The sequence below is a fragment of the Melospiza georgiana genome, chromosome Z (genome assembly GCF_028018845.1).
Source record: "Melospiza georgiana isolate bMelGeo1 chromosome Z, bMelGeo1.pri, whole genome shotgun sequence".
Lineage (NCBI taxonomy): Eukaryota > Metazoa > Chordata > Aves > Passeriformes > Passerellidae > Melospiza > Melospiza georgiana.
Genome location: NC_080465.1, coordinates 60,532,066 through 60,559,425, shown reverse-complemented (window position 1 = coordinate 60,559,425; position 27,360 = coordinate 60,532,066). Strand labels below are relative to the sequence as shown.

At 36.7% G+C, this 27,360-nt stretch overlaps 1 protein-coding gene across 1 annotated transcript; it reads right to left on the bottom strand.

Annotated features, from left to right (window-relative positions):
• Positions 1 to 26,658, bottom strand: LOC131096055 (solute carrier organic anion transporter family member 4C1-like). Its single transcript, XM_058044293.1, has 13 exons — positions 26,424 to 26,658; positions 21,332 to 21,595; positions 17,396 to 17,590; positions 14,721 to 14,817; positions 13,710 to 13,831; positions 12,748 to 12,863; positions 12,323 to 12,467; positions 10,242 to 10,437; positions 6,920 to 7,073; positions 5,187 to 5,374; positions 3,569 to 3,633; positions 1,666 to 1,803; positions 1 to 125 (listed from the first exon to the last, which is right to left on the bottom strand). The coding sequence occupies exons 1-13, from the start codon at positions 26,656 to 26,658 to the stop codon at positions 1 to 3; spliced, it is 2,040 nt and encodes a 679-aa protein (XP_057900276.1).
• Positions 26,659 to 27,360: the final 702 nt, after the last annotated feature.

The window sequence follows — 27,360 nt, the reverse complement described above, 5'->3', positions numbered from 1 at the left end:
TTATGTGTGTACAGCAGATATCTTTTCTGAAGTCTTTTGTTGCAGGGCTTTAGTTAATGGTGGAGGCTTGTAGAAATACACTGCCATGATCACAAAGATGATTGTGATGATTTTGCAAGCAGTACCTGAATGCAAAGAACAGGAGAGTTTTTATCACACTCACTTTCAGCAGCAGAGGCAATGTTTCACTCATTTATAAAGCTTCATATGGTGAGTTACATACATCCTGTAAGACTGAAATTCACAGCCTTCATTTAAATGTACTCTACGTGAATGACAAAGGGCAGATAAAGACAGTCATACAGCTGAATTCAGACCACTCACCTGCCTGCCAATTTTTGCTTTGCTCCTGTATTTCTTCACCCCATTCTAGCCTGAAGTGCAAATCTTTCTTACTTCTTGTTTCAGTACTGCAATTTGTTATATCAGTATTCTCTTTTCCAGAAACTAAAGCTTCCCACATAGAATATGTCTTAAGTATTCTCTGGTCAGATGTCTTAGAAGGCTATAGAAAGGTGTTTGCACAACTTGGAAGGCCAAGGAGAAGGGCAAAACCAGAGGGATTGTATTTGATCACAAATACGCCTTGAGATCCTTATCCTCAAGTTGTGACTGCTGCTTTTTCAGTTTCAGGATTAGACATCAGTACTTCAGCTCACACACTGTAAATATCACAGTTGCTAGAAGACAGGACATCAGCACTTAATCTCATGCAAGCTTAGCCTACACCCTCTCTCCCACTGGCATATATACCACACGTTTGAAGGGAACAAATTGTTAAACAAGTCAGGATTTTTTCGGACAAGTGTTCAGACATATTTTCAAGAACTTTTTATAAGTTACAGAAAAGAACTGAGATACAAAAAGAGAAAGAAAGCTCCCCAGACCTTAACTGCCAACACGCAACCCAGATAATCACAGAATGATTTGAGTTGGAAGGGAATCTAAAGTCTGTCCAACTCTTGTGCTGGGGGCAGGCACACCTTCCACTAGATCAGATTGCTCAAGGCTCCACACCTTGAATACTTCCAGGCATGGGGCATGTATAACTTGTCTGTGAAACCTGTTCCGATGCCTGGCCACCCTCTCAGTGAACAGCTTCTTCCTAATATCTAACCAAAACCTACCCTCTGAGTTTCAGTCCACTACCCCTTGTTCCATCACTATTCTCTCTTATAGAGTCCTTCTCCATTTATCTTTCTTGTAGGCTCCCCTTCAGATACTGAAAGGCCTCAATAAGGTCAGCTTGGAGACTTCACTTTCCCAGGCTGAACCAACCCAATTCTCTCAGCCTTTTCTTTACAGGAGAGGTGCTCCATCCCTCTCATCATCTTCACACTCCTGTTCATGCTCACTGCCCTGAAGACAGACTGAAGTGTGAGCCAGTCCCTTAAAAATCTAGTAAATAAGTATGACAATGAAGCAAGATCAAAGACCAAAACGATTTTGTGTAATTTTAAAGGAATTTTTAAAGTAATGTTTAGGGTTTACTTACTGTGGTGTTTCTCCTTCCGCAATATTTTGCTGATCATTTATGAAAGTAAGTTAAAAAACACTGCTGCCAAAAATAAAAAGTGTAAGGTTTTATATCAAAATAATCCCCACCTAGCGGACAAGGTCAGTATATATATTACCTAGTATATGTATTTAATATAAAAGACTTACTTATGCCCATGAGCAAATAAGCCATTCTTTCATTGTCATATACCCAGCAAGCTCCTTTAGTTTCACATTCATCAATATCCCACAGAGTACAACTGTTGTCTATAGCAGCACCAAACAAAATTGGTCCAGGAATAGAACCTAAAAAACACAGCAACACATTAGAATGTTTGAGTTACTTGACATACTAGTTTTCATGTGAAATGCTAAGCTGGTGGGGAAGATAAAATGGGAGAACCAGACACTAAATGTAACAATTTTAATCAAAGTCATAGGCTTCATATTACATAGTAAGTCTGCACCTAGCAATGCTCTCAGTTAACAGGTAGGATGCAGACAGTTAATTCATTATACAGCTCTCACTTTGTTAAGCAAGAAATTTATTCAAAGACTTGAGATTCTTAACTTCCTCTGTATTAACTGGAAAAAAATAATTAAAATCAATGGTGAAAAAACTAATCAAGAAATCAGGAATGTAACTGAAAGGAAAAAAGTTCCTTTCTTCTGACCATACACACCACCCTGTTCCAAATTATGAGAACTAAAATATAATTATGTTAAATGTTCAGTTACACATTTCTCCCTATTCCTCATATGTAGCAAAGCTTCCAGTAAAAAAATCACCAAAAAAAGCACTGTTTAAAATTATTCTTGTACAGATTTTATTAACTCCATGTGATTTTTGTGTGTTATAATGCACAAGTGTATTGCATCCAAGTACAGCCAATTTTAGAATAAACACACCAGGTACATCACTGCATGTCTACCCAACTACCCAAGGCCTAAACTCTCCTAGAGCTAACCAAGTAGCTATGTCCCTCACTAGGTCTTCAGCCTAAAATCCCTGTGCAATTCTTAAAGCCTACAGCAAAAAAAGGTCCCGGTAAGTAACTCTGGTACTGCCTTCTTCAGCCATAGTACAAGCAGTGCAAAAAGTTCTATCACTCCACAGTGAAGTCAGGAGTTCGAGATCTAGCATAAATATCTGAACTCTGAGTTAAGTCAATCAGAGGGACCCTTATACAACACTGATCACAGACTTCCAGCTTATTTCTGCCTGTGGGGATGTTTGTTTTATTACACTTTATCAGCAGAATAACTTATATTAATCACAGTTTGAATACAGCAAGGCGGAAATCATTACTGCGAGTGTTAGATATGTAATCTGAAAGGAGAGGGAATGGCTACAGTACTAAATATTGGCATGAAAGTCCAATCAGCAACTGTGTCTTGTCCCAGTCTTGAATTAAATATACCATTCTTAAACTGTCTACTACTAAAACAAGAATTTTCATTATGCCTGAGAAAATTCAAATGCTTGTGGACCAGAAAATACATATGCTTACCCTTGTTTTACTTAAAAAAATTCATCTGTCCTACTGAAATGCTGGAGATGCTTAGATATGGAATTAAAGTATTATACTTCCCACATTATACTCTGTAAATAATTATGTACAATTATCTATCTTAAGAAATGCTGAAGTTAGTAAAAGACATTTTAAAGGAAGAAGAAGAGGAAAGGCTCCACATATTCATTTTTCTTTTAAACTTCTGGATTTCAGATGTTACATGAAACTGTTTTCTATTACATCAGTTCTTCTTATCTCGGTTTTCAGAATAGGCCTTCTTCTGGGGAAAATAGCACCAGGTGTGTTTTACTGACAGAATGGCAGTTACCTCTATTTGGCTTGTGCTTTTAAGAGTGAGAAAGGCTAAAGAGAGCATTCATGCTCTATTAACAATGAATTTGAATCCAGATGTAACCTTACAAGTGTATTCCCTAAGCCAATGACAGACTGCTTCAAGCGCCCCTGAAAGTTTTTTAAGGCATTATTTTAAAGTTGAGAAAAAAATGTCAAATAAGTAGATTACTCAAAGGCATTATGTTTCAACAAGAATGTCATACCCAGTATTCGCAGAAACAGTAACTGTACTCCAAGAGCAAATGAACGCTGTTTATCTGGCACACATCTGTAAAACAAGATTTGCAGTTTAAGACAGAGTAAACAATTTCTACTTCTCTGCTGTGTGAATATGCTTTCTCTATATACTCTTTTAACCTGTTAAATGCTGAAGGGTTTATAAATCCAGTGTGCAGAACAAGTAACCCAACTATTTAAAATGGTGTTTAGATAAAAGACTGAAAAAACACCAGTAGCCCATCAAGAAATTTTAGATTTAACTAGTTTAACAAAATAGTATAAATAAAAAGGAAGCTTGCTATCAGCGTCCTGATATAAACATTTTTTCCATAGAATAACCAAGGAAATTAAAATAGTGTTAGGATGCAATCCAGAGCTACTATACAAAAAGAAGTAAGTGTTGGATTCTATTATTTATAAAGGCAATTAAGAGAAGGAGAATGAGTTCCACATCATGCAGTAGATTTTTTCTAGCAGTAGAACACTGTCATGAATATATGAATTTATGTTTGAAATTGCACAAAAAAGGCTTACAGAAAAGACATTGGAATATACTGTAAAATTTACTGACATTTTAGCTATTTAAATTAGTCTTTGAAAATTAATCTACTTACAGTCCTTTTTTTCATAAAAAACTGTTCCACTATTTCAGCTGAATTATATAAGGATTCAAATATCCAAATGTTACTGCTTAGAATTACTGAAATAAAACTATGTCAGCTCAAATTTGAAGATAATGCAGAACTTTATGCTATTCTGCCTCCACACTAATGACAAGCTGTTAATTCCAGATTTACACCAAACCTGGACACGAGGCTATTACAAAGCACTGTTGGTAGGATGTTACTGATTTCCTCAGCCTCTCGCCAAAGGGCATCTAGCCACATCCTCACAAAGCAACATGCTATTGCATCATGGTTATCTTTTAACTGGAAGTATTAGAACTACAAGTCAAACTTGTAGTTTGACTTCAACAAACACAAAAGAGCTCTGAATTCAGAATGAGAAGCACATTTTAAAAATAAAAACAAACAAAAACTATATTTCATGCATATAAGCTTCAGCAATTTGGAAGACAGCAAAACCTCTGGTTAACTCACTATCACATTTTATATTAGTGACCACCATACATACAAAATCAGTATCATGGGAAATAGTCTACAGTTCTTGACAGACTACAATTTTTCAAGCTAGAACTCTGAATTGAGACAGGAATCTAAGGTAGAAAATAGAAGACTAATTGTTATTTTGTCCTTTTCCTGACACAATTTGAAATGCCCACACTATCAATAGGCTAGACAAATATTTTCTTGATCAAAGCACAAAGCACATTTATTCCTTTTTGCTTCAACTAAAACAGTCAAGAGTGCTCAAAATTCATAAAATGGACTTAGCTTCACGCTACAGAGATTTTTTAAAAATAATTTCAAAACTCATCTACTAACAAAAGTGAACAGTGGTATGACTATGCTCTGTTTAAAGTACTGCTTGCTTACTACATAACCTTGTTAAAATACTGCATTGCAAAGCAAAAGAATTAAGTATTTCACTGACAGTAGTTTTCAAAACAATGTCACCTTTCTTGCAGACCAAAAAACGTACCTGAGAATGGCCACGGTTGTTGGAGTAGTAGCCATAAATGTAAAAACAACAGTAAAAAAGAAGAAGACCAGGAATAAAGGTAAAAGTTTGCATTTTGTTGGGCATTTCCCAGGAACAGCTTCATAGAGAAAGTCTTCTGAACCATTTCTTCTTTTTGATTTCCCAATACAGGAACAGTTGTGGTATGTCTACGAATAATTTATAAGACAAAATTTAGCTCCCAGAATGTCACAAAATTACACCTTTTGGTAAATTTTCATTACATTTGCATCACAGAATACAAGAATAAACATTGACTTTACTATATGGGAAACAGTTAATTTCCTGATGAGCACATGAAAATAAGATTAATTTTTAAAACTGGCTCACCAGAATTTGACTGATCCACCTCACCTGAGCAAAAGGTATTTTTGGATTTTTGACCTAAAAAGACAGTGACAGCCTCCATTTTGTATGCTTTGTAAGCTTTTAGCTACACTCATAAAAAAGTTGCAGAGGTTAGAGGCAAACCATATGCAGAGAGGCAAGCACTACACTTCAGACTTTAACAGGAAAGAATAGAAGCAATATAGTACCACTTCTATATGCAGGTGAACAAATAGAATATGCTCTTTATCTAAACTCCCAGAGTTTGTTTTCAAAGAAAAATATAACATGTCAACAAAGTGTGAAATTTTGACTGCAAGAAGTAGTTACTCTCCTGCATTTTCTTATGGATAATACCTTCTCTCATTTTCCAATATAAAAGTATAAAGGCCTTTCCTGGGTCAGCTTGCTTTTTGGATCTCTCTATACTGCTCCCACATCCCTTCTCAAGAGTCTATTGTACTAGAAGAGATAAGCACAGAAAGCCCCTCAGTTCCAGGAAGGCTTGATAATAACCTAGGCACTTTCACAGCTTACCATTCCTGCATCAGGGGCTACTGAGATTCAAGTTTTCAAAACTCACGGAAGCAGGTTGTCATGTATATGTATACAATAAACACTGCATTTTGCTTAAAGATCTAGATAAGAACTCCAGGTTCTTCAGAACCTCAAGACAATTGCTGACTTTTCCAATTGTCAATTCTATTTAAAGTACATTTAGATTTAACTTATTTTCAGCATTAGGAAGTCTGGTAGATGTACACTTGGAGAATGGCATCACACAAATGAGAAACACTGTGGCTAACCAGTAAACCCTTAAAACAAAAGAAGGCCCAGAGGTGGGAAAGACTGTTGTGCCCAGAAAACTCACAGAACAACACAGGCTGTGAATGACCAGAAATGTTGCAAAAAAAGCTATATAGAAAACAAACAGCTGTGCCACTTCAGTGAATCAAAAGAGATGTAAATGCTTCTCTCTGAGTTCAATAAGAGTGGAAACATTTTCCTAAGTTAGCCAGACCAGCATGAACATGGGGGGTGGTGAAGGGAAGGAAGTGTAGCTCACTCCAACACACAGTATAAAAAGCTAGACAACTACCAGCAACATTTCAGAGAGTAATGGGCTTGACCTGGCTTCAACCCATGAATACCTTCCCAATAACTGGGGAGGCCCAGCACTGTGCAGTGAACATGTTGAGATCAGCAGTGGGAGTCACACTGGTACCGTAAATGAACTGTGTATTGTAATTGCTGGATTTTGTTAAATACAACCTATATTTGGTATTGGAGGAAGACATCTTGAAATACAGTGCATTTTACAGGAAACCAGAACAAACCATATCAGCTATCTTCATTGCATAAAGTACCTTTTTCATGTTGTTTACAAGATATGAGGCACAACCTGCAAAACAGGGAGAAAAGTACTGGACTTCATCACTGCCACAAACTGGGTAGTATACGGAGCGCAAACACCGGCAGTTTGCATTGCATGGTGCTGTTAAGTTATACAGAGTGCCTGTTCTGAAAAGCAGAAGTTAATAGGCTTTTAAAAAAGCAATTGGAAAACAGAAGATATGTAAACAAGTAAAGCAATATTTATAGCATAATAAATTTTAAAATACTCTATTCATGTTACTTATGCACTTAGTTGTTTAAAAATAAGCATAGTAGTTAGAGCTCTGGATTTTCCATTTATTATACACCTAGGGTTTTTATGCTTTTATTCTACCCAAAGATTATTCCTCCCATTTCCACTTAAAAAAAGAGATTACAAAATACTGCATCTCAGCCCAACTCTTATATCATCCTCCCCCTCCCACTTAGGTATTTGAATTTCTTCCATTTATAATTTCAAGAAAAAAATACAAGATTAAAACCAGTATTTGGAGTTTTTTATTCTACTCATAATACTCCAACATTCTTCCCCTTTTTTGATTTGAGTCCAGTTGCAAAGCCACCTTATTTTTACTATTTCTAACACTGCCATGGAGACATCTAAATTGTATGAGCACAAAGACAACTGTACACGTTAAATGCAGAGTGCAATGACACCCTGAAGGACCTTAAAGATTTCCTCTGGCTGTTTAAGGAATAACTAATAACAGAGTTTACTTTAACTCTTGCACACTATATTTACTTTCAATTTACTTCTAATACAGGTAATCATACGGTTTTATTTGAAGTAGTCCCACTGTACTATTAGCATGAAAGATCACATTGGTTTGTGTGAGGACTGTCCTAAGGCATAACCAGAGAGAATAAAAACATCCTTTGATTTTCAAATTGTAGTTCATTAATAAGTAAAGAATTTTCACAGCTTAAAAGTTCAGTCAGCTAAATCCAAGTTCTGACACTGCCACTGGAGTTTAAATATTGTACTGTAAAATTAAAGTTCCACATCAATTATCTAAAGGTATGCTTATTTGTGAGAATTTGAGATTACAAAAAAATAGTAATACAAGAAATAGTTTATGTAGGAATTAACTTACATACAGTCAGACTTCAAATGGAATATAAGGGACATCATAACTACATATAAAATCCATTTTGCTGTAATTCAGAAGAACTCCACTAAATTAATTTGTGCTTTAAGCCTAAGCAAACTAACTTCAATTCTTCTAAGTACAAAGAATGAACTACTTTGCACCATAAGCAAATTCACTAATCAGATTTGTACATTCAGTGCCTTCCTAGCCTGAGAGGCATGCAAAGCCTAGAAATATTTAATCAATTTGGTAGCATTTGTCCTGTTTACATGTGCAGTGTCTCTTTCCCTGACCTCCAAAGAGGGAATGAACACTTAGTTATACCCAGTCAGAGAAAAATAAAACAAAAAAGATACTCCTGGTTTTTCTAAAAAATCTAGCTGATGAGACTATCAATTGCTCATTAAAAAACTCTATAGGAGTTTTTAATCAAGAGACCCAGAGACACGTGGAAATAAAGTACAGAACAGAACAGAAATAGTCACTGCATTTCTGTTCTTTCAAGTTTTAAGGGAAGCACTGGGCAATAGAATTTGGCAAAAGCAATTCTCTGAAGTGCCTGTTGGACAAAATTATGTTAGTTCTGCTGATAGCCTATTTAGTAATAAATAGTGTTACTTAAAGTAAGATGCTGTTTTCATTAACACAAACAAGTGATCCTGTACTCATAATTCTGAGACAAAATCTGCAAAAGCTTCTCTCACCTTTCTGAGCTATTTTTCAATACGAAGATAATGCTTGCCATGAAGGATTTCTTTAAATTCTCGACAAAAATCTACATCAAATTCTAAGTCAACCCTCAGAGTAGTCTCACAACTTATTCATTCAGAAGCATTTGTTCAGTAGCATGAAGGCAAAGAACTTGGCTGCTCTTGCACAAGTTTACACATTTATTATTTTTTAAAATTTCTGCTTTAAAACAGCTACTGCTTTTAAAACATATTTTATTTCTGTATGGAAAACAGTTTAAGAACTGGCACTGTATTAATGCCACTAACTATTCTGATGCGCACATCCAGTAAAGTATAAGCCAACCAGTAATACTGCATAAGGTAGAAATGAGCCATTTCTTATAATGGATACCAAGAGAAGAGATATATTTCAGGACTGGTTAACTTCCAACTTGGTTAACTTGCTGTAGCTAAGTAGCCTTTAGCAATAGTTAAGCTACATAACTGATAAAGTTACACAAAACTGTAAAATACAAGCTAGTGGTATTTAACTTAGGATGAAAATCAGTTCAGCTGTAACTTTTGTCTGCTGCCTGTTACTATAGGACCTGATATAAAAATACAGGTAATTTCATATACCATTTTCTATACTGTATCTTCAGCATTTTATTGATGACTACAGATTCTTTCGCTAAATATGTAACCATAACCTTGCTGTAGCCAAAATCTGGATTATGATTCACAGTTCTGAGCTGTCTAAGTCATCTGTCGCAAAGCCATATTTTAGTCATCCAATTTCAACACTGGCCTTTAAATATGCTGTCAATTTATATAACAAGTTGTAAAGATGAAATCAGAATGAGTCATAACTTGGGCCTTTTTGGGCTTCAAGGTTTTTTATTTTCTTTCAGCCACCAGTGTATGGAACTTTGTTGATTCATTTTGCATACTTTTGTATACCAGTAAATTTCTACTTTCCACCAACTTGCATGGGCATTTGAGGCTAAAAAATTTCCTCCCCAACCCATTTCCTCTGTTTTCATGGTACATATCATGCTAATGTGTCAGCAAATTGCACCACTCCTCTTCCCCATCTCATTTAGCTTCAAGCGTCTCTTTATGCACTGGAGAAGAACTATGAGATTATGCTTTGATACAAGATAGCAGTATCTAGCCTTTGCGTAAAATGGGGGATTTGGGAAAACAATAAATAGGTATTGGTAAGTTATTTGTCAACTTACACAGCATACAACTGACACCTATGATTTTTTTAGATGGCATGTATCAGTTCCTAAGTACCAGACTACTTGAATTATCTTGCACAGCCCCATCTAGCTCTTTGACAGACCTTCAAACAGCTGCTGTTGCCTCTGTTAATTTATAATGGGATAACTGACCACTTGAGAGCAGACTTCTGGAATAGCTAGTTGCCCTCCTTCTGCTTTTAAATACTGCTGGTGTGTACTATTTGAAACTATGGCAATTGAATAAATATTAATATGAAAGCCAAGAGTGCATTAAAATATATTTACCCATTATATGTTTCAGAGACACCTGCAAAAGGCTCATTCCCACATTTAGCAAATAAGAACACTGTGTTTAATATTAAGGCCACTGTACAGGTGACTATCATGAACTTGATTATGCTTTTCAAATCCATTTTGCGCTTGGAAACCAAGACACCACTTATGACTTGGCCTAGTGCTGCTCCTGGAATTAGTACAAGTCCTAGAGGAAAACAAGACAAGGAGCAGTTACATAAAAGTGCAAGACTTAACTGTGACGCAATTTTATGCTAAGAAAAACAAACATCAAAACAGTTACCTGCAAAAAGCAGTCCATGCGATATTGCTTTCAAACCATACTACCAGAATCTAACTACATGAGCAATTTATTGTACTGTTACATCACCTTTAGCCTTTCCAGAGCTTTAACTGGAAAGTATAATTTATAGTTGTCCAAAACCCAACTTCAATACAGCCAAACTAGATGACTTAGGAGCATTATGGGGTGGGAATGTCTGAACACCAGTAGGTGTCTCCACGAAAACAGAAAATCCTGTTTCATTCTTTCAGTGGTTTTTTGACATGTCCATGTTCTTTCTTATACCTCTGTTATGAACTTGTTAATAAAAGAACATAAACTCTGTTATACAAGAAACACAAGATGCAAGAAGACATCTACTGAAAGATTTAAAGAAGTCTAGATCAGTGGGTCAGATTTGCTGTCATAGTCTATATAGTCTACCATGATTTATCCTCTTTGCACTCCAGATAAATAACTGAGCATTTTTATATGGCTAATGTATAATACAACACAGAACTCAGTATAACTTACACCAACCTGAGACAGCTAACTTTACAAACAGTTCAGGTACAGTGACAAAACTGCCCAGGCCACAGACCTGGGAATTCCACAAACCACAGTCAATGACAGTTTAAATAGTTTCCACAACCATTGGTAATGCTTAGACTAATTAGTTCAGTTCAGGTACAGCCAGCTTTCAACATTACTGTAGGCATTTCTTTAAAGCTGTACATTTAATAGGCACTCTCAATATTTTCAACTCAAAGACATTCAGTCAAGGTCTATGGACAAAAAATGCAACACTCAGCTTTTCACTTCACTCCTAGTCTTTGGTTAACAACTGGGCATATATTCCAATGTGTTTTTATGTAAAATTACAGATTTGTTTTGATGCAATGATACTATCTAATATTGCCCAAAGAAGTAATTTAGGAAGTCTTTCCCAAACACATTTCTGTTGGAAAAAGAACAGCTCAACTACCACAGTTATAGTGCAGCACTCTACAGCTTAGCAAGACACTTTCTATGAATATTAAATCTGCATATTGCAAGCATCTGTTTGCATTATGGACATTTCTGACTTGATCTGGTTGCTATTCTTCAGAATTAATTATGTCAATAACGTGAGTCTACTGAGCACAGCTCTTCCGTCTGATGTTTTCTGTTCCTCCAATACTCAGTTTTTCATAGAAGCTCTCTTCTGTTCTACATATTACTTCTGCATATCAGATAAAAACAGGTGACAGTAACCCAACTACAGCAGAGCCAGTTATATCACAGACTTACTACATATCCTGATCAGTCATTTTATTGCAAACTCATTGTAATGTCAGTGTGGAATTAAAGAAGAGAAAGGCAAAATCAACTTCTAATTTGTGATAAGCACTGCTTTTTTTCCCTAGTTGCCCTTCATCTTGATTGTTTTAGTAGGGACTAAGATACTACTGCTCCTTCAGGCAATTTCAAATAAAGGAAAATTAAATGTTTTTCACCAAGAATAAGAAAGGAATAAACTACTAGTAAACTAAAAGTTTACTAAAAGGAATAAACTACTAGATAAACTAAAAGTTTCAGCAGCATTCAAAATCCTCAGTCTACTCTGAATATGTAGAGTACTTAAGTAGTACTAGAGTATTTAAGGGCAGGCAAGAATAACAAAAATACTGCTCTGATTACTGCATTCCACCTAAGTACATTCACAAACATCTCAAACAAAAAAGATACCCATATAATCTTCCACCTCTAATGTTAATGAAGTGTTCAACACAATATATATATAAGATTTAAAATTAAAAAGCCATATTACCTCCAAGAGTTGCTGAAAAACTTGATGACTTTCCAAACTGATTTTCTATAAACTTAGGTAGAAATGTGGCAAATCCAGTGGCAACCAAAGCTTCTGAGGAGCTGGCTACTATTAGACTCATGAGCACTGGATTCCTCAAGAGTATCTATGGGGAGAAATTATCATAACACTCTGGAAATTATTTGATTTTGGTACCAACTAAAGTCATTATATTTTAAAAGGAGATCCTCTGAAATGGAACTTCAGTAATATGCCTTTCTAACAATCTCAGGCATCAACAAAATGAATGTGCATTAAGTTATCAGTAATATTGAAGTTTTCCCTTTCACAACACAAAAAGCCATTTCTATAGGCCTCTAACATCTGGAAAATAATTTCATTTCTCAGAATATATTCAGTTTTAGCAAATTTGAATTTTTTCTTACCAGGAGAGCCATAGGAAAGTCTTTAAAACTTTGTCCAATATCATTGGTCTGAACCAGTACTTGACCTCCATCATCATGAGTTTCAGGGATTTTTTCAGCCTGAATTTTTGCAGTACCTACAAATGGTCATATTTATCAACAATGAAAACACTGAATACCTGCACTCTTAGACAATGTGAACCACAAAAACTTTTGTTTCCTTTAGTTGGGAAAGTGCTTTCAGATATTACAGGTCTTCTTGCCTGTTTTATTGGCACAGATTTTTAAAGAGATCAATACTGTATTGTTGAACAAAGGTGTTTGTTGAAAGCATTGTACTTTCATTGGACATTGGAAGGTCTTGGCTGCAAGAAGATATTATCAGGGACATCCTAAAAACTTCAGAGTATGCTGAAGCCCCTTTTTTTTAAAAAACATCCTCACATTCTCCATTTCCTACTTTATTTTTTCTTTTTCTCCTCCATCATTTTTCTCCTTCAATATTACCACAGTAAGTCCCTTTGGATGCTCATGGAATTTCTACACTGTTCTTGCTGGGTAACACAGAAGCTTTAAATACAGTCTTGGCTGCTTAGCTACAAGCACCTTTCAAACTTTGACCACAAGTCTCCACACTTAGGTATTTGTTTCCAGTCCAGTCCATCATTACAGAGAATCACAGAATCATGGGCTGATTTGAGTTGAAAGGGGACCTTGAAGATCATCTATTCCCAACCCCCTGGCCATGGACAAGACCACCATACATGAGATCCTCCCTCTAGCTGATTCCTTGTTTTAAAGGCTGCATATTGGAGGGGGAAACAAAACAAACAAACAAACAAACAAACTTGTCCTCAGATTTTAGTCAAAGACAGTTAACTGAGAAACAAAATCAAACAGGAAACATTCGGTTCAGTACTCTATAACCCAAAAATATGAACAAATGTCTCTTTCAAAGTAGCCAAGCATTGCTAAATCTTTACCTGGTAGGTGCTTTGGAAAGCATGAAAACGGTATTATAAGAAGCCAAACTGCAAAAAAGCATGCAAGAAATCCTATCCACCATGCTCCAAGCCAACGTGGGTCATCTTGATCCATCTTTGTACTGGAAAAGTAATTCAGAAAAAGCAGGTTTACCTTTCTGAATTTCACATTTTAGTGAGTTGGAATATTTCCTTTTAATACATTTTAAAATAAAGCCTTTTAATATTGCTATTTTCCTTAGTTTTATATGTATTAAATTTATTGCTTGCTTGTGTAAACCATCTTCACTGGGCAATTATAAAAATACTGAATTCTACCAAATGTAGCCTTCAACTCATTAGTTAATGTCATTCCAATTTAAAGACTATTCTATGGCCCGGATTTCAAGATTCTGAGGCATTATGAAGGTACTGGGAATGCTGGATTTAGAAAGATTCCTCAATCAATGAGTTATACCAAAACCAATTCAGAAGTTCAGAATGCCATTGCATCAATCTGAAGGCTCTAAAACACAGGAAACAAAAGTGCAAATGAAGCTGCTGGTTTAACTATTAGTACAATTTATAACACTTTTTTAAAAAATGGACTATTATTCAACACAAAGATTTTCTAGCAAGCTCTTCTCTAGGAGTTAAGAATTCTAATCCTAATACTCCAGCTCAAGGAAACAGTTCCACAAGACATCAGTAGATGGAGGTTTAACCCCGAATATACAACTAAGCAAAAGGAAAACCATTTTTTGCTACTGAGGTTTAGAATAGCGAATATTTAAATGCTAGAACTATTTGCACTACAGAGAAATTTCCACACACAATGGAGTCACTACTCACTCTAGGAAGTAACTCACTAACATGAAGCCTTTTCAAGTGCAACTTGTTTCAAGTTAATGAAGCTTTTGAAAACACAGTATTTTCTGAAAAATTTTCTCCTCACAGGGAGAAAAGCTGAATATTTTAGTAAAAAATATTAGAAAAAGAAAATAGGAAGCAATAAACTGAGTTGTATCTTGCCTTTTTGGGATCTGGATATCAATATAAACTTGAAGCAGCTGCCCTCCTAAGACATAGCCAATAGCAGGACCCAGCAGAGACATGGCATAGCCAACTCCTAGAAGTGAAAATACATCAAGTTCATGATAACTTCTTTATTTTTTTAAGCTCTCTTTTAATAACATTTTTAAGTCAACTTCAGACCAAAGGGTTTCTGTAAGTCAACCTGTTCTTTTACTGTCACTACAGTTGTAGCACCTGGAAGACAAAATCTATAATTAAGCCTCAACAAAGAAATTTGCAGCTCTCAGAAGCTTCAGGTTCAGCAAAAGGCTGATTGCACCTTTAAGCATTATTAGATTGCTTTTTTCCCCACTTTGTGCCTACATTTAAAAAATAACTAGTGAAAAAAATAGTGAAATTATGAACATTGGTTGTTAACTGTATTAACCACAATCTTTAAGAGCTGTCTTATTTCTATTTTTCAATCTTAAGTTGTTTTCTAGGTTTTCTAAAACAAGAAGATAGTTACATCAAAGTGTGTGACTGGAGTAATATCTGCCTTAAAATACAAAGCCAAGGCTCTTAACAGCTCCTGGCAGTTTTAAAGAAAAAAACTCAAGCAACAAAAACAAACACCCTAACCCCCTCCCCCTAAAAAAGAAATCACTAACCTGCAAAGTTGCAGGTGTAACCATACCCTACAAAAGAGTATAAGACTTTTTTGATGTCACAATAGCATTCCTGGCCTATCAGACACATTTCTGGCAGGCAGTTTAGCACTCACTGACAGCAGGAACACTGTCTCTGCAAATTAAGGTTTCCAATTAATAGCAACTAGATTCATCTTTAATTAGTAAACATGCATTCCTACCATTTCCCCAGGTTGAATAATCTGGATTTCTCATTTGTTTCTGAAGTGCATGGATCACAAGTACTTAATTTTCCTCTAGTTAGTAAGAGGAAATGATGGGGGAGCCAGGAGGGTGACAGGGGTGCAAGAGGACAAAGCAATGCAGAATGTGACAGTCAGGTAAGTAAAATTAAATACTGAGTAGATATGTCCCAGGTTTTCCTATATTTCAGAAACAGTGACATGGTCACAGGAACTTTCTAAGTTAAGTTCATATTCATCCTATAGAACTTCAAACAGAGCTTAGAAAGTGCCTATTTTCTCCCACACACTCAATTTAAATACATTTGGAATTGTTTAGCTTTAGTTGTAGATGTACTAGTCCTCATGAACATGCACCCAATATAGAGGATAAAGAAAATACCAACTTGTAAGTTGCAGGCTTACAGCAAAAGGTGCTGGCAGCTATTTACGGACCATTTTAGGGGTAGGTTCTAGGACTATTTTGGTTTTGTTTTGTGGGTTGTTTTTTTTTTGGGCTTTGTTATTTTTTCTGCACTGCATAAGCCTTCTTGTAAAAGGTAAAGCAACACAATATACTTAAATACTTAACACATTGCATGAAGCAAAGAAAATAGTTAGTTACCTACGCACTCACTTGCATTCCAGTTTTGTTATATTAGGCAGAATACACTGCTCTTCTGAAGTCAACTCAGTTGCCTGAAGACTGTGCATGAATTAGTTTTTTGTATTGATCTTTTTCTAAAAGTATAAACACTGACACCGTTCTCCTGAGTTTTCATGTCACTTCTTGTTTCCCCATTTATGCAGACAACCCTAATTCTGCTCTATTTATTTCACTGGATTCAGGGGAGGAAGAAAAAATGCAGTATCATCCCTCTCAAAATAAAGAAACAGCAAAAACAAAACTTGTCTTTTTCATCTCAGAGTTGTCATAGGCACCTATCCTGTTTGTTGGCATCAAATGAAGTAACTTGCCTCAGAAAACTGTGAAAAATTTGCATGCAAACAGATAATTATTTCAATTCTGCCCTTTAAAATATTGTTCTAGTCTGAATATAATCCTGGAACCTGAGATGTTTTGACTTCCTCCTGCAAGTAAGAAGTATAGATAATATGTTTTGAACCAGCTTACATATGAGGTAGGGGAAATAAATATCTTCATACCCATAGAAAACACACTTAGACTGCAATGAACTTGGCAAAAAAATGGCATATAACCTAGAGAATGGTGACTGAAAAAGATTAAAAACCTTTGCTAAGTATTAGTACTCCTTAGCTTTTAAACACTCCCAGTGAGGCAATCTCTGTACTTCCAGCCAAGTGCCAAATTTGTATGTGGCTAGAGAACAGGATTGATCAGATGAGACACACCAGTGTTTATGCACTGAGCGGACAGTCTACTATGAGAAGGTAAGTAAATTAAATTATTACAGGATATAATATGATCTAGCTACTGACCTGACTGATACTTTTTAGTCACAGGTGTTGAAAAATACTGCGCAAGTTTTTTGCAACAACTTATTCTGTCATTTACAGACAAGCTACATGAACCATTTAACAATTTTCAGTTACTGACATGAAAAGGTAACACAAGGGTGCTCAAAGAAGCTTTACCATGCTCTACAAAATGAAAATTGATAAGACTTGGTACTTAGAGCAGATTAGTATCTAAATTGCATTGTAACTGATGCAGAAATACTTCATGCACATAAGTAATAATCACAAAATTTTTAAATTAGACAAATTCATAAAAATACTTAAAATGCATTGCAGTCTATAATCTATGCAGACAGTGTTCTATAAACAGTTTTAAATTTACCTATGTAAAGGGAAGACTTATGTTTTGGGACACTCTCATCAATAAAAGATGTCCCCAAAGTATACAGAGGAGTTCCTCCAACTCCCAGCAGCAGCTGTCCGAGGATGAAGACGTACAGATAGTTGCGAAGTGGAGAGCTTGTGCTGGCACTGCAAGTGGCATTAGCAAAGGTGGTTTCTGCAGTTTGACATGTGTCTGAAAAACAGAGACAGCAAGACTTTACAACTCTGTTACCTAAACTCACAGTCCAACTTGAAGAATAATCTGTACTAAAAGCTAAACTACAATGAATGCTGTTATGCCAGGCTCCTATTTTAATTTTCACACCTGTTAATATATCCAATATTGCAGTGCCAAGCCTTCTGTGATATCATATCGCTCAAAAGATTTATTAGCAGGGCTTGGGTTTTTTTTCCTCTCTATGAAGAAACAGGATTGAAATAGCCTTATGAATACGCTTTGGCAACAGGAATCAAATGGCCCTATAAATATGCTTTGGCTTACTGAAAGTATTATTGACCAGAAATTATTGTATGAAAAAAACCAAACAACCAACCACCTGTCAAATGGTCATTCCAAAGGTTATGAGTACTCCCATGTAACAGACACTTCATTGTGTGCCTGCACCTTATAACAGTTCTGAGGAGAACTAACAACTCCCACTCTTAGATGACAGAGCAGCCTGCCCAACCTGAGGAAATCTGCCTGACAGAAAGTGAAGTCATTAGCAAAGATAATCCTTTCTTTACATTCAGTCTTTTTAAAGTGTTCACCTATGAAAACCTTAAAAACCTACACCGCTCTCTCTCAGAACACACACTGCTATGCCTCTAAAAGGAGAAGTTAACGTAAAACCTCTGCATTTATGCACACACACAAAAAGAAAGCAGTGGTACAGCAGCATAAGGCTGTGTCTGCTGGTGTAATATTTGGCACTACAAGGAGGGAAGAGAAAAGAGGAACTGAAAACAGGTAGTACCGTGTTGTCTTCTCCTTTCTCTTGCTATCATTGCACTCTTGGTAGCAGAACACCAAGAGACAAGATGTAGGAGAAACATTTCCATGGTTCTCCTCATAAGAGCATAAAACCCTAAGAAGGAGGATAAACCCATCCATTTGGTAGTAATGAGTCCCACTAAACAAATATATGAAAACGTCATCCAGATCAGATAAGTAGACTGATTAATTCACACTACTTCACTACAAAATTATTACAGCCTTTATTTTTCTTAGATCCTTTTACATCTGAGAACACTTTTTACTTACACATAGAAGAGCCAAGATCAATCCACACTATGGTCTCACAAAACAAAGCTTAAGAAAGTGCTAGCCATGCACCAGGTATTTAAAGAAAACTTATCTAAATCATTACTTCCTCTAGCAGACATAAGCGATACAGTGCCATTGCACAGAAACAGGCCAACATGTGGGATAAGAAAACCTCACATCAAAAGGAAGAGTCTTTAAAGTTTTCCTTCCTTTCAACTTAGGAAGTATCCCGAGTACGCTGTCCCAATGTTTGACTGTCTTCACAATTAAGTTATTTTCCTTGTGTCAAGTGAGAAACTAGGATTCTCATTTGCTGCCACAGACATACTGAAACATGTTTAATTTTTAAAATAAAATCCGAGACTGAAGTTTAAAGGTACACTGCTTATAATATTTGTGGTTCTCACAGTCCTCCGTGCTAATTAATCAAATTAAATTGATTCTGTTAAGGCAGCAGGGGGAGCCCTTGACTGCACATACCACAGCCAGCTGAGGCACCAGCAGCCCATGCAACCTGGAAATTTACCAGAACAAACAGCTGGTTGTACCTGGATTACAAATTTGAGTCTAAAACCTTTCTGGAAAATAGAAAACACATTTTACAGTGTCTTAAAAAAAACGCAAAACCCCAACAAACCAAAAAAAACCAACTCAGCCGCTCCACCCCCTCCCTCCAAAAAAACACAATTCCAAAGAAACAAACAATAATAGGCAGACAATTGATTAGCAGATCTTTCAAAATGAAATGGATTAGACTATTTCTAGGAAGTAGTATTATGATAAATAAATTGGCCTTATAAGGCCTGTTCAGAAAAAATTCAGTGGTGGATTTTAATACAAGCATAAAATACAAGCTTAATTTAAAAAAAAAATTAGGATCTCTATAAGCAACTTGAACAAATAACTAAAAGGAACACTTTTGGGGTGTGGTGCTATTAAATCCTGCAACTAATTGTATAGCTAAAATGTTTCATCAACCTCAGAACTAGTTAAACCAGACAACACATAAACCTGTGCTGTGGTTTACTTGACAGTTAAGAGATGCTGTTGCACTGCACCTGAAGATTTATTTTGACTGCCCCAGTGCTGACATTCCCTGCACTCTCATTCATTTATTTTTGATAGTGTTTTGTTTAAGTCAGCTTAAGATCTGGAATGTGTTCACCACCAGCACAGCATAGGCACCTGCATTACAACAGTCCAAACAGCAGGCAAGCTGTCACCTGACAGTGCTATGGTGAAGAAACACATGCCAATTCAAAAATTCCCCACTCCTTTTAGGTTTCAAAACTCCATGGGGAACATGTACCTAATAAAGCTATCAATATATACAGCCATCTTCAATGATGGATGTTGGATAAAACAGTAACATGCTCCTTGGAATTTCAACTACAATTGTTTGAAAGGGGGAAAATCAGTTGGAATAACTGGTAATGTACTCTCTCACACTGTCAGTATCTTGTTCCAAATGAAAAAAAAAATCAAACTTTTATGTATTACGTATTAAATTTAGCTTCCCCTTCATCAAAGTGCAGTAGAAAGGTGAATACTGAAACCAGAATTACAGGAAAATCGGACTGTAACAGAGCCAGGACCCTTTTGTCCTTCTCCCAAGAGCTAACAAGTGATTATCTGCTCATAGCCCCCAAAACAGTAAAGATGTTTTCTTCTGACCTTGTTCAGTTAACTTCCATTTCAGATCCTCATTAATTAGATAGGAAAAAATAGCTTGCCCACCCTTTTAGACTAACAAGTAGACAGCTCATAGAAGGGGACAAAATTACAACTGATTACTACTGAAGATATCAATTTGAGGATCAACAACCTTTCATCATGTTTCTTCATAGCTACTGATTTTTTTTTTAGTGAGCACTCTAATATATTTAGTCATTGAAGGCATTATTTTGATTAAAGACTGCAATAACAAGACAATCCTAAAAGATTAAGTCATCCTGCTTTAAACATATCTGAACATTTCTGTATTATAGGTGTGCCACTAAATTGAAATACAAATAGTTGGCATTAATCACACTGTGCTAAGTCTTGTTTTGTGAACAAAGTTTAAGAACTGAGGGATAGCTACACCAATGACTTAAGTACTGCTTTGTTCAGAACAGTTCAGTACTGCTTGTTCCCTCTCTATTTCAAGTAAATCCTTAAGTTAAAATCAACATCTTTTAAAAGAACTTAGAAAAACTTGTTAATGAATTAATGAACATGCCTTTAACAGTCCAAAACCACAAAGAAATGCAAGCACTAGTCACCTTCAGGTAAGATGGCAAGATTAACAGCTTTAACATTTCCCCTACCTTGCTAACCTAGCTTGATTCCATCTCCTAAGAGATGCCACATAATTTTTTTCTTTAGTGAATTTTAATTGCATTCATCAAGGCAAGAAAAAAAAGCATTTTATTCAAATGTTGCTTAATAGCAAGAACCGATATTGACACTCATATTCCTTCTGGAAAAATAAAGTTCACTGTGCAGAGAGGCAGCTCTTGAACTTCCATATTTCAAAGAATCAATTTTCAGTTACAGATAGCACCCTGTTTTAGGACATTGAGAGAGATTAACTATGTTGTAAGGAGTTGAAAATAAGGAGTTGCACCAAGTTAATGCAAAGATTTAAATTTTTTAGTTTAACTTTCAAAACAACTGTAAGCTTACCTTCAATTTTACTTCCATACTGGTATTTTCCACTGCTGAAGTGTGGTAAGGAAAATACAAGTGAGCCCAGTCCTAACATAAATGCTGAGAAAGCAAGCCATCGTGGTTTGTGCCCTCTTTCTCCCAAGTAAGATACAAACAGTGACAGTAAACAAAAAGCAATATCATAGCTTGCAGAGATTAAACCAGTGAGGGAACTGTTCAACTCATAACGCTTCTCAATTGTTGAAATACTAATGTTAATCAGGCCATTTACCACAATACCTACAAAAATAAAAAAAGGAGATAATTAGTCAAAGATACTTTAACTCAACAGAGTTGCAGAGCTAACTTTATATATATTTATACAAGGCTGCTTTATAAGGTATTTACTAGCTACAAAATACAGGTACATAGTAGGTAATAAAGCGCCAGATTAGCCAGTCAAATTGTACAGGACCTATGTATTTGTCTGAAGCACAGCTTTCAAACAGAATGCTTTACGGTGTCACAAGACACTTTAAAAATTAAAGGTATTTTAGTCAAAGTTATAACTTGCATTAGAATACATGCTATGGCTGAAGCAAGTTCAGGACATAGTTTTCTACTTACTGCAGACACCCAACTTCCCTGCCACCACAAAGGGAAGATAAAAGAAGGTGAACAAACATGAATCCTCCATAATATAAAAAAGTGTAAAGCTATTCAATAATTCTTTGCAACTGTGTCAGAGCAACTGAGGTGATTTACTTCAACTAATCAAAGAAGGTTTGCCCCTTGAATCTGTAACTTCCCTGAAGTTACAAAACAACCTGGAAAGAAATCACTGCACAAGCTGCCCTACCAAAGCACAGATGAACTGCAAAAAAATTAACCAAAAGTACAATTCAGCTTTTGCACACAATTGCCAGTGCATGCTTAAACACTCTATGTCCATTTTTACATGAGCACTGTTTGTAGACTAACTTAAATCTTCTACACTGCTTCACATTGTGTTTCTGTGAAAAAGACTAGGTAGCTAAACTTTGGTAAGTTTGGTTTCAGCAATCCCAAAATAGGATTCAGTTACAAGATAAACAGTTGTAACTATAACACTGTCAGATAACTTTATTATAGTCTAATTAAACTGTACCTATAATAAAAGAGATACCTGAAAAAATAGTTGTGAAGTCTTAGAGTCAGAAGTACAAACATGTTTGAGTTCTGTAACCTTACAGATGACTGATGAGGATCTTCCCTGACACAGGCCCTTCAGTTACTTTAAAATTAAAGCATGCTTTTCTATTGTCTATCTAAGAAAAGAGTACAAGACTAGTGACAGAAATGTGTTTAAGTTAGTTTTCATCAAGCTTTGCACCATCCATAAGTACAACTACTTGACCTAAGTTTCAACATCTTATTAGAGCACTTTAATTTATTTAAAAAATTACTCCAAATAAACCAGCCATTTTCTAATAGCCAAACGTCAGCTTTCTATATGGAAACAACTCTTCGCACAATCTTAGTTCCAATACCCTACTATGGCCTCTTTATTAAGGCTGACAATTTCATCCGTTAGTTTAGTCATCACACTTAAATTCATTTGGGATTGACACAACTATACAGGTGTCCTTCCAGTGCCATTAGTTATACATTCAGTAACTTTATTTTCCTCTTAAGAAGCATTAACCAAATAACAATACCAGCATGAAGGAATGAACAAACAAGTTTTTCCCACCTGCCAGAACTTCAACACTTACTAAGGCTTTAAAACACTTGAGTGAAGGTGTGCTACACAGCAAGTGGATTACAGAGCTAGAAGGCATTGTCTTTTACAGGTATTTTAAGTTACTACCTTTAATTTACATTCTAAAACTCATAAAGCCTTCCATTTAATTATACTGGATAATTAGACTTCATCTGTAAAAACGCAGATGTGATGAATGGCAGCATAACTTCTCCAATTACATCATCCAGTGATTAATCACTAAAGTCTCTTCAAGAAAGACAGAATCTGACTGATAGTAGTTTGATCAGAAAACCAAATTCTGTAAGGACATCCCAACACTTAAAACTGTAGTATAGAAATTACCAACCAAAACCTTGTTGTCCTGCCACATCTGTTAGGGATTTAGGTAGAGTGTGTACTGACACAAAATCCAGATTAATTATACACCAACTTTATTTGCTATCACAAAACACAAGAGTATTCTTTTTCTTCATCCATTCAACAAAAAACACGTGTTTTGCAGTTGTCATAAGAATGGTGGCTTTAACAACACATAAAAGTAACAATTAAAAATGCCTTGGTAAAAGTACCAGGTCTAATCAGCCTATAAAATCTTACTGATATACAAAGATTTTAGATATATTAGACTGGACAGTCTTAAACTGTGGTTCTGTTTTTTTATTTACTAAAAATCATTAACAACATGAGAAATAAACAGTCCTTCTTGTACTCAAAATAGTGAGATAATCTCTGCCTTGTTTTCTACTACAGCTATGAACTGCAGCATATCCAGTTAATGTATTACTAGATGCAATCATACATTTTGGCAACTCTAAGTGCCATAGAGAAAGCAGGTATTAGTCATGTAAAAAAATTCTAGGCAAACAAGTGTTTTGTGCTCTGGAAATACAAGTTTCACATGTACTTGAAACAGAAATGGCCAGAAATTAGAGTTAAGTTCCACCTGAAATCTTCTGAGAAGCTACAATACAGCATATCAGGTGCTAATGACAACAATCTATTTTTGAGAGCAGCTAGAAAATAAGCTGACAAATACATGCTTTCAGTTAGATTCACAACATACCAGATCACTACAGATAATCATCCACTATGTTCTCTCATTTAGAAAGACTAGGACAACAACTTACATTCAGCGAAAGTGTGTTATGGATTACTTCATTAACCTTCAATGCATTAGGAAATAATCTTTTCTAGAGGCACATTAGGCAAGTTTAATAGATACATCTTATCTTCCTCAGTGATGGTTTCTGTAATTTGGAGAGTAAACCCAAACTAGAGTACAGTGTTAGGTCACATAACTTCAAAATCCTAGGTGTGTTTTGTGTGCTTTTATCTAAACTCTGAAGCTGCAAGACCTGAATATTTTCACAAAGTTTCACACACAAGCCTGAATTTCTTGCTGATGAACCTAGTTTTACACATCTCAAAAAGAATTGCAGCTAGTCTTCAGCACCCAGTTTCCTTTATGTTTCAAGCAAAGGAAAGATTCTTGTCAGAAAATCCAGGTAACGCATAAGGAATGTCACAAGATCTGTAATAGCCATGCCTACACCTGCTTCCAAAACAAAAATTATTCAGTTTCTATCCTTTAAGGCCTTAAACCTGAACTACATTCATTAGGTGCCTGGCGTACATATAACATTAAATAACCAAAGCAATATTTGGACAAGTGGCACAAGCAACACAAATAACCTCCTAAGGGGACAGAGATTCTTATAATACAAGTTGTTTTTACAGTTGAAAACCTATCCAGTCTACAACCAAGATTTTAAAGTATGCTGAGTTTGTTATTCAGCTCAACAATCAGATCAGAACAAAGGACTGATTTTAAGAAATTCAGACACATTAGAAACATTCAAGACACTATATTTAGTTTTAACAATCTTTTCAGTGTCATATTAAGGCATTTTTAATTGCCCATCCCTATTCTTATGCCACCCAAAAAATTTTATATGTGTATTCTGAAAGTATTTTACTATTTTACTACTCAGCTATTATTGAAAGCTATGATGTAAAAAGTTTTTCCACAGACACACCCCACCCCCCACCTCTTTGTGTTTATAGAGAAAACAAATTTGGCAGGACAACTGCAACAGGAATAATCTCCTGACCCTACCAGCCATAGCATGACCTTCCAAAGTCAAGCAAGAAACAACAGGCTTATCCCAAAACTTTCTAAATACTTCTTTTCTAAAACGAAACCTATATGCTAAGACAAGATCAGAATCTGAAGGGGATTAAACCAGAAAAAGTTCTCAGAAACACATACTAAGGCACTACTTCATGCAAAGAATCTCCAAGCATTACAAGGAGCGTTGTAATCTTCTAGGTTTTAAGCAGCGTCTCCAATTCTCTTCTCCTCACACCATTCCAGCTGCCTCAGTGTGGTTCCCCATGGAATGGAGACATCCAAATAATGCATTTCTTTGGTACAGGCTGCTCTCTCCTCTAACATCAAATATCCAAATATTCCCCTCCATGCCTCTGTAGAAATCCCTTTATGAGTAACAACAAGGAGCTTCAAAGCAAATTGTCCAGGAAATACCCTTTTCTTTCCTAGCTAGTCAAATAAAGTTGAAAGGTTATGAATATAGACCCAGTCATTCCCTTTGGCAGACATGCATCCAAGTTCCACAAATCTCATTTTCTAATTTTTTTTACAGTAATTCTTCTCTTCCCCTCAGTGAGCATTTCTACTTTCTAAGTCTAAGGCTTGCTAAGGCCCTAACCAATCATTACAGGAAAACAAAACGATGGACAAGAATCTCTGAAGCTGAAAAACAGGAATTTAGGGCAAGCTAAACTTCAGGTTACTCCCAAGGTCAACTTAAATCATTAGTTAAGTTTTAAGAAGACGGCTGCACTGTGATTCACAGAACAAAATCACATTTTTTTGCTGTTTTCAAATTTACCCAAAGTCCTACACAACCAGGCCAGGATTCAATTCAATTAGCAAGCAGGTAAGAAAGTAGTGGGGTGCTACAATTTTATATTGGTGTTTTAATCCCTAGATTTTAAGCCTTTGCCTGTGTGTGCACATGAAGAGCTATTTCCCTGTGGGCAGTGGGGATGCAGCACTGACAAGTGCGTGAAGCAAAGAGCCTGGACTTCGTGGTCAATAAAGTACGTGCGAAAAGAGGAAAAGGACAAACGGAATGAAGAACAAGGAATACTGTGGAACGTCCCCATCCTGGGCACAGAAGAAGGTATACTTTCGTCCCTTAGTCAAACCATTACCGTCACTGTTCAGCCACAGCACTAGACGAACCCACCACCCAAAACATCACCAGTCCTTCGCCGCCCTCCCCAGCCCAGGCTCCCGCCCGGCTCCCCCAGCCCCGGGAAGGGGAACAGCATGTGCCCTGGGCAGCAGGGACAGGTTACCTTGGAAGACGGCCAACAGGCTATAAGCAGCCAAGTACCCCTTGGCATTGTTGCAGAACTGCAGAGCTCTGGGGGCGCAGGGACCCCACCCGCAGGGCCCCTCCTCGGGGTAAGGGCCGGGCCCGGCGGGGGCCGCGGCGCCGGCGCCTGCCCCGGCGGGGCCCGCGTGGTACTGCTGGCCGAAGTCGGAGGAGGGTGTGTCGAACGCTGGGTTGTCGATACCACCGCCCTTCATGGCGCCCAAAAAAGCTGTTGCCAGCCACGGTTGCAACCGGCACCCGAGCCCAACGCTCTGCTAAATACCCCGACGGCGGCCCAGCTCCGCCGTGCATGTGGCGGTGCTTCCGCCGCCCCTCCCCGGCCCGCCTCGCTCCTGCCCCCACTCCTGCCCCGCGGCCAGCCCTGCAGAGACTTCTCCCCGCACCGCGGCCTCGTAACATCTACAGCTTTGAGAGATTTACGGAACGTGGGCAGGTGGACAAGCATGTCAATGTTCTCCAACAACATTCTTCTGAGGGGAAAAAGAAGTAATAGTAATAATAATAAATCCCGTACCTGAGAAAAATCATCAGGAATGTTCCTTTCGAGAAGCAGAAAAGAAACCAAAGACATTAAAATGTTCTGTGTAAGTGTTGCAAAAAAGGGAAAAGTTGCAAAATGTACCAGATACAGTACTTTCCCACTTGAGGCAACATGATTTGCCCACAACAAAAACTCTGGACACTTGCAGATGCTGTCCTTTTGAAATACTATTCTCTTCCTGTACCTCAGAAACTTTCCACATGCCAGCGTTCCCAGTCATTAAACACATCGGCTCAGTTACAGACATCAATCATGAGAATTTGTCAAGGGCATAAGAAAGTCTGAGTTTGTTTGCATTTAGTATAAATTGACTCATCTTTGCAAGCATAACTGGGAGAGAGTCTGGGGCTCCAGA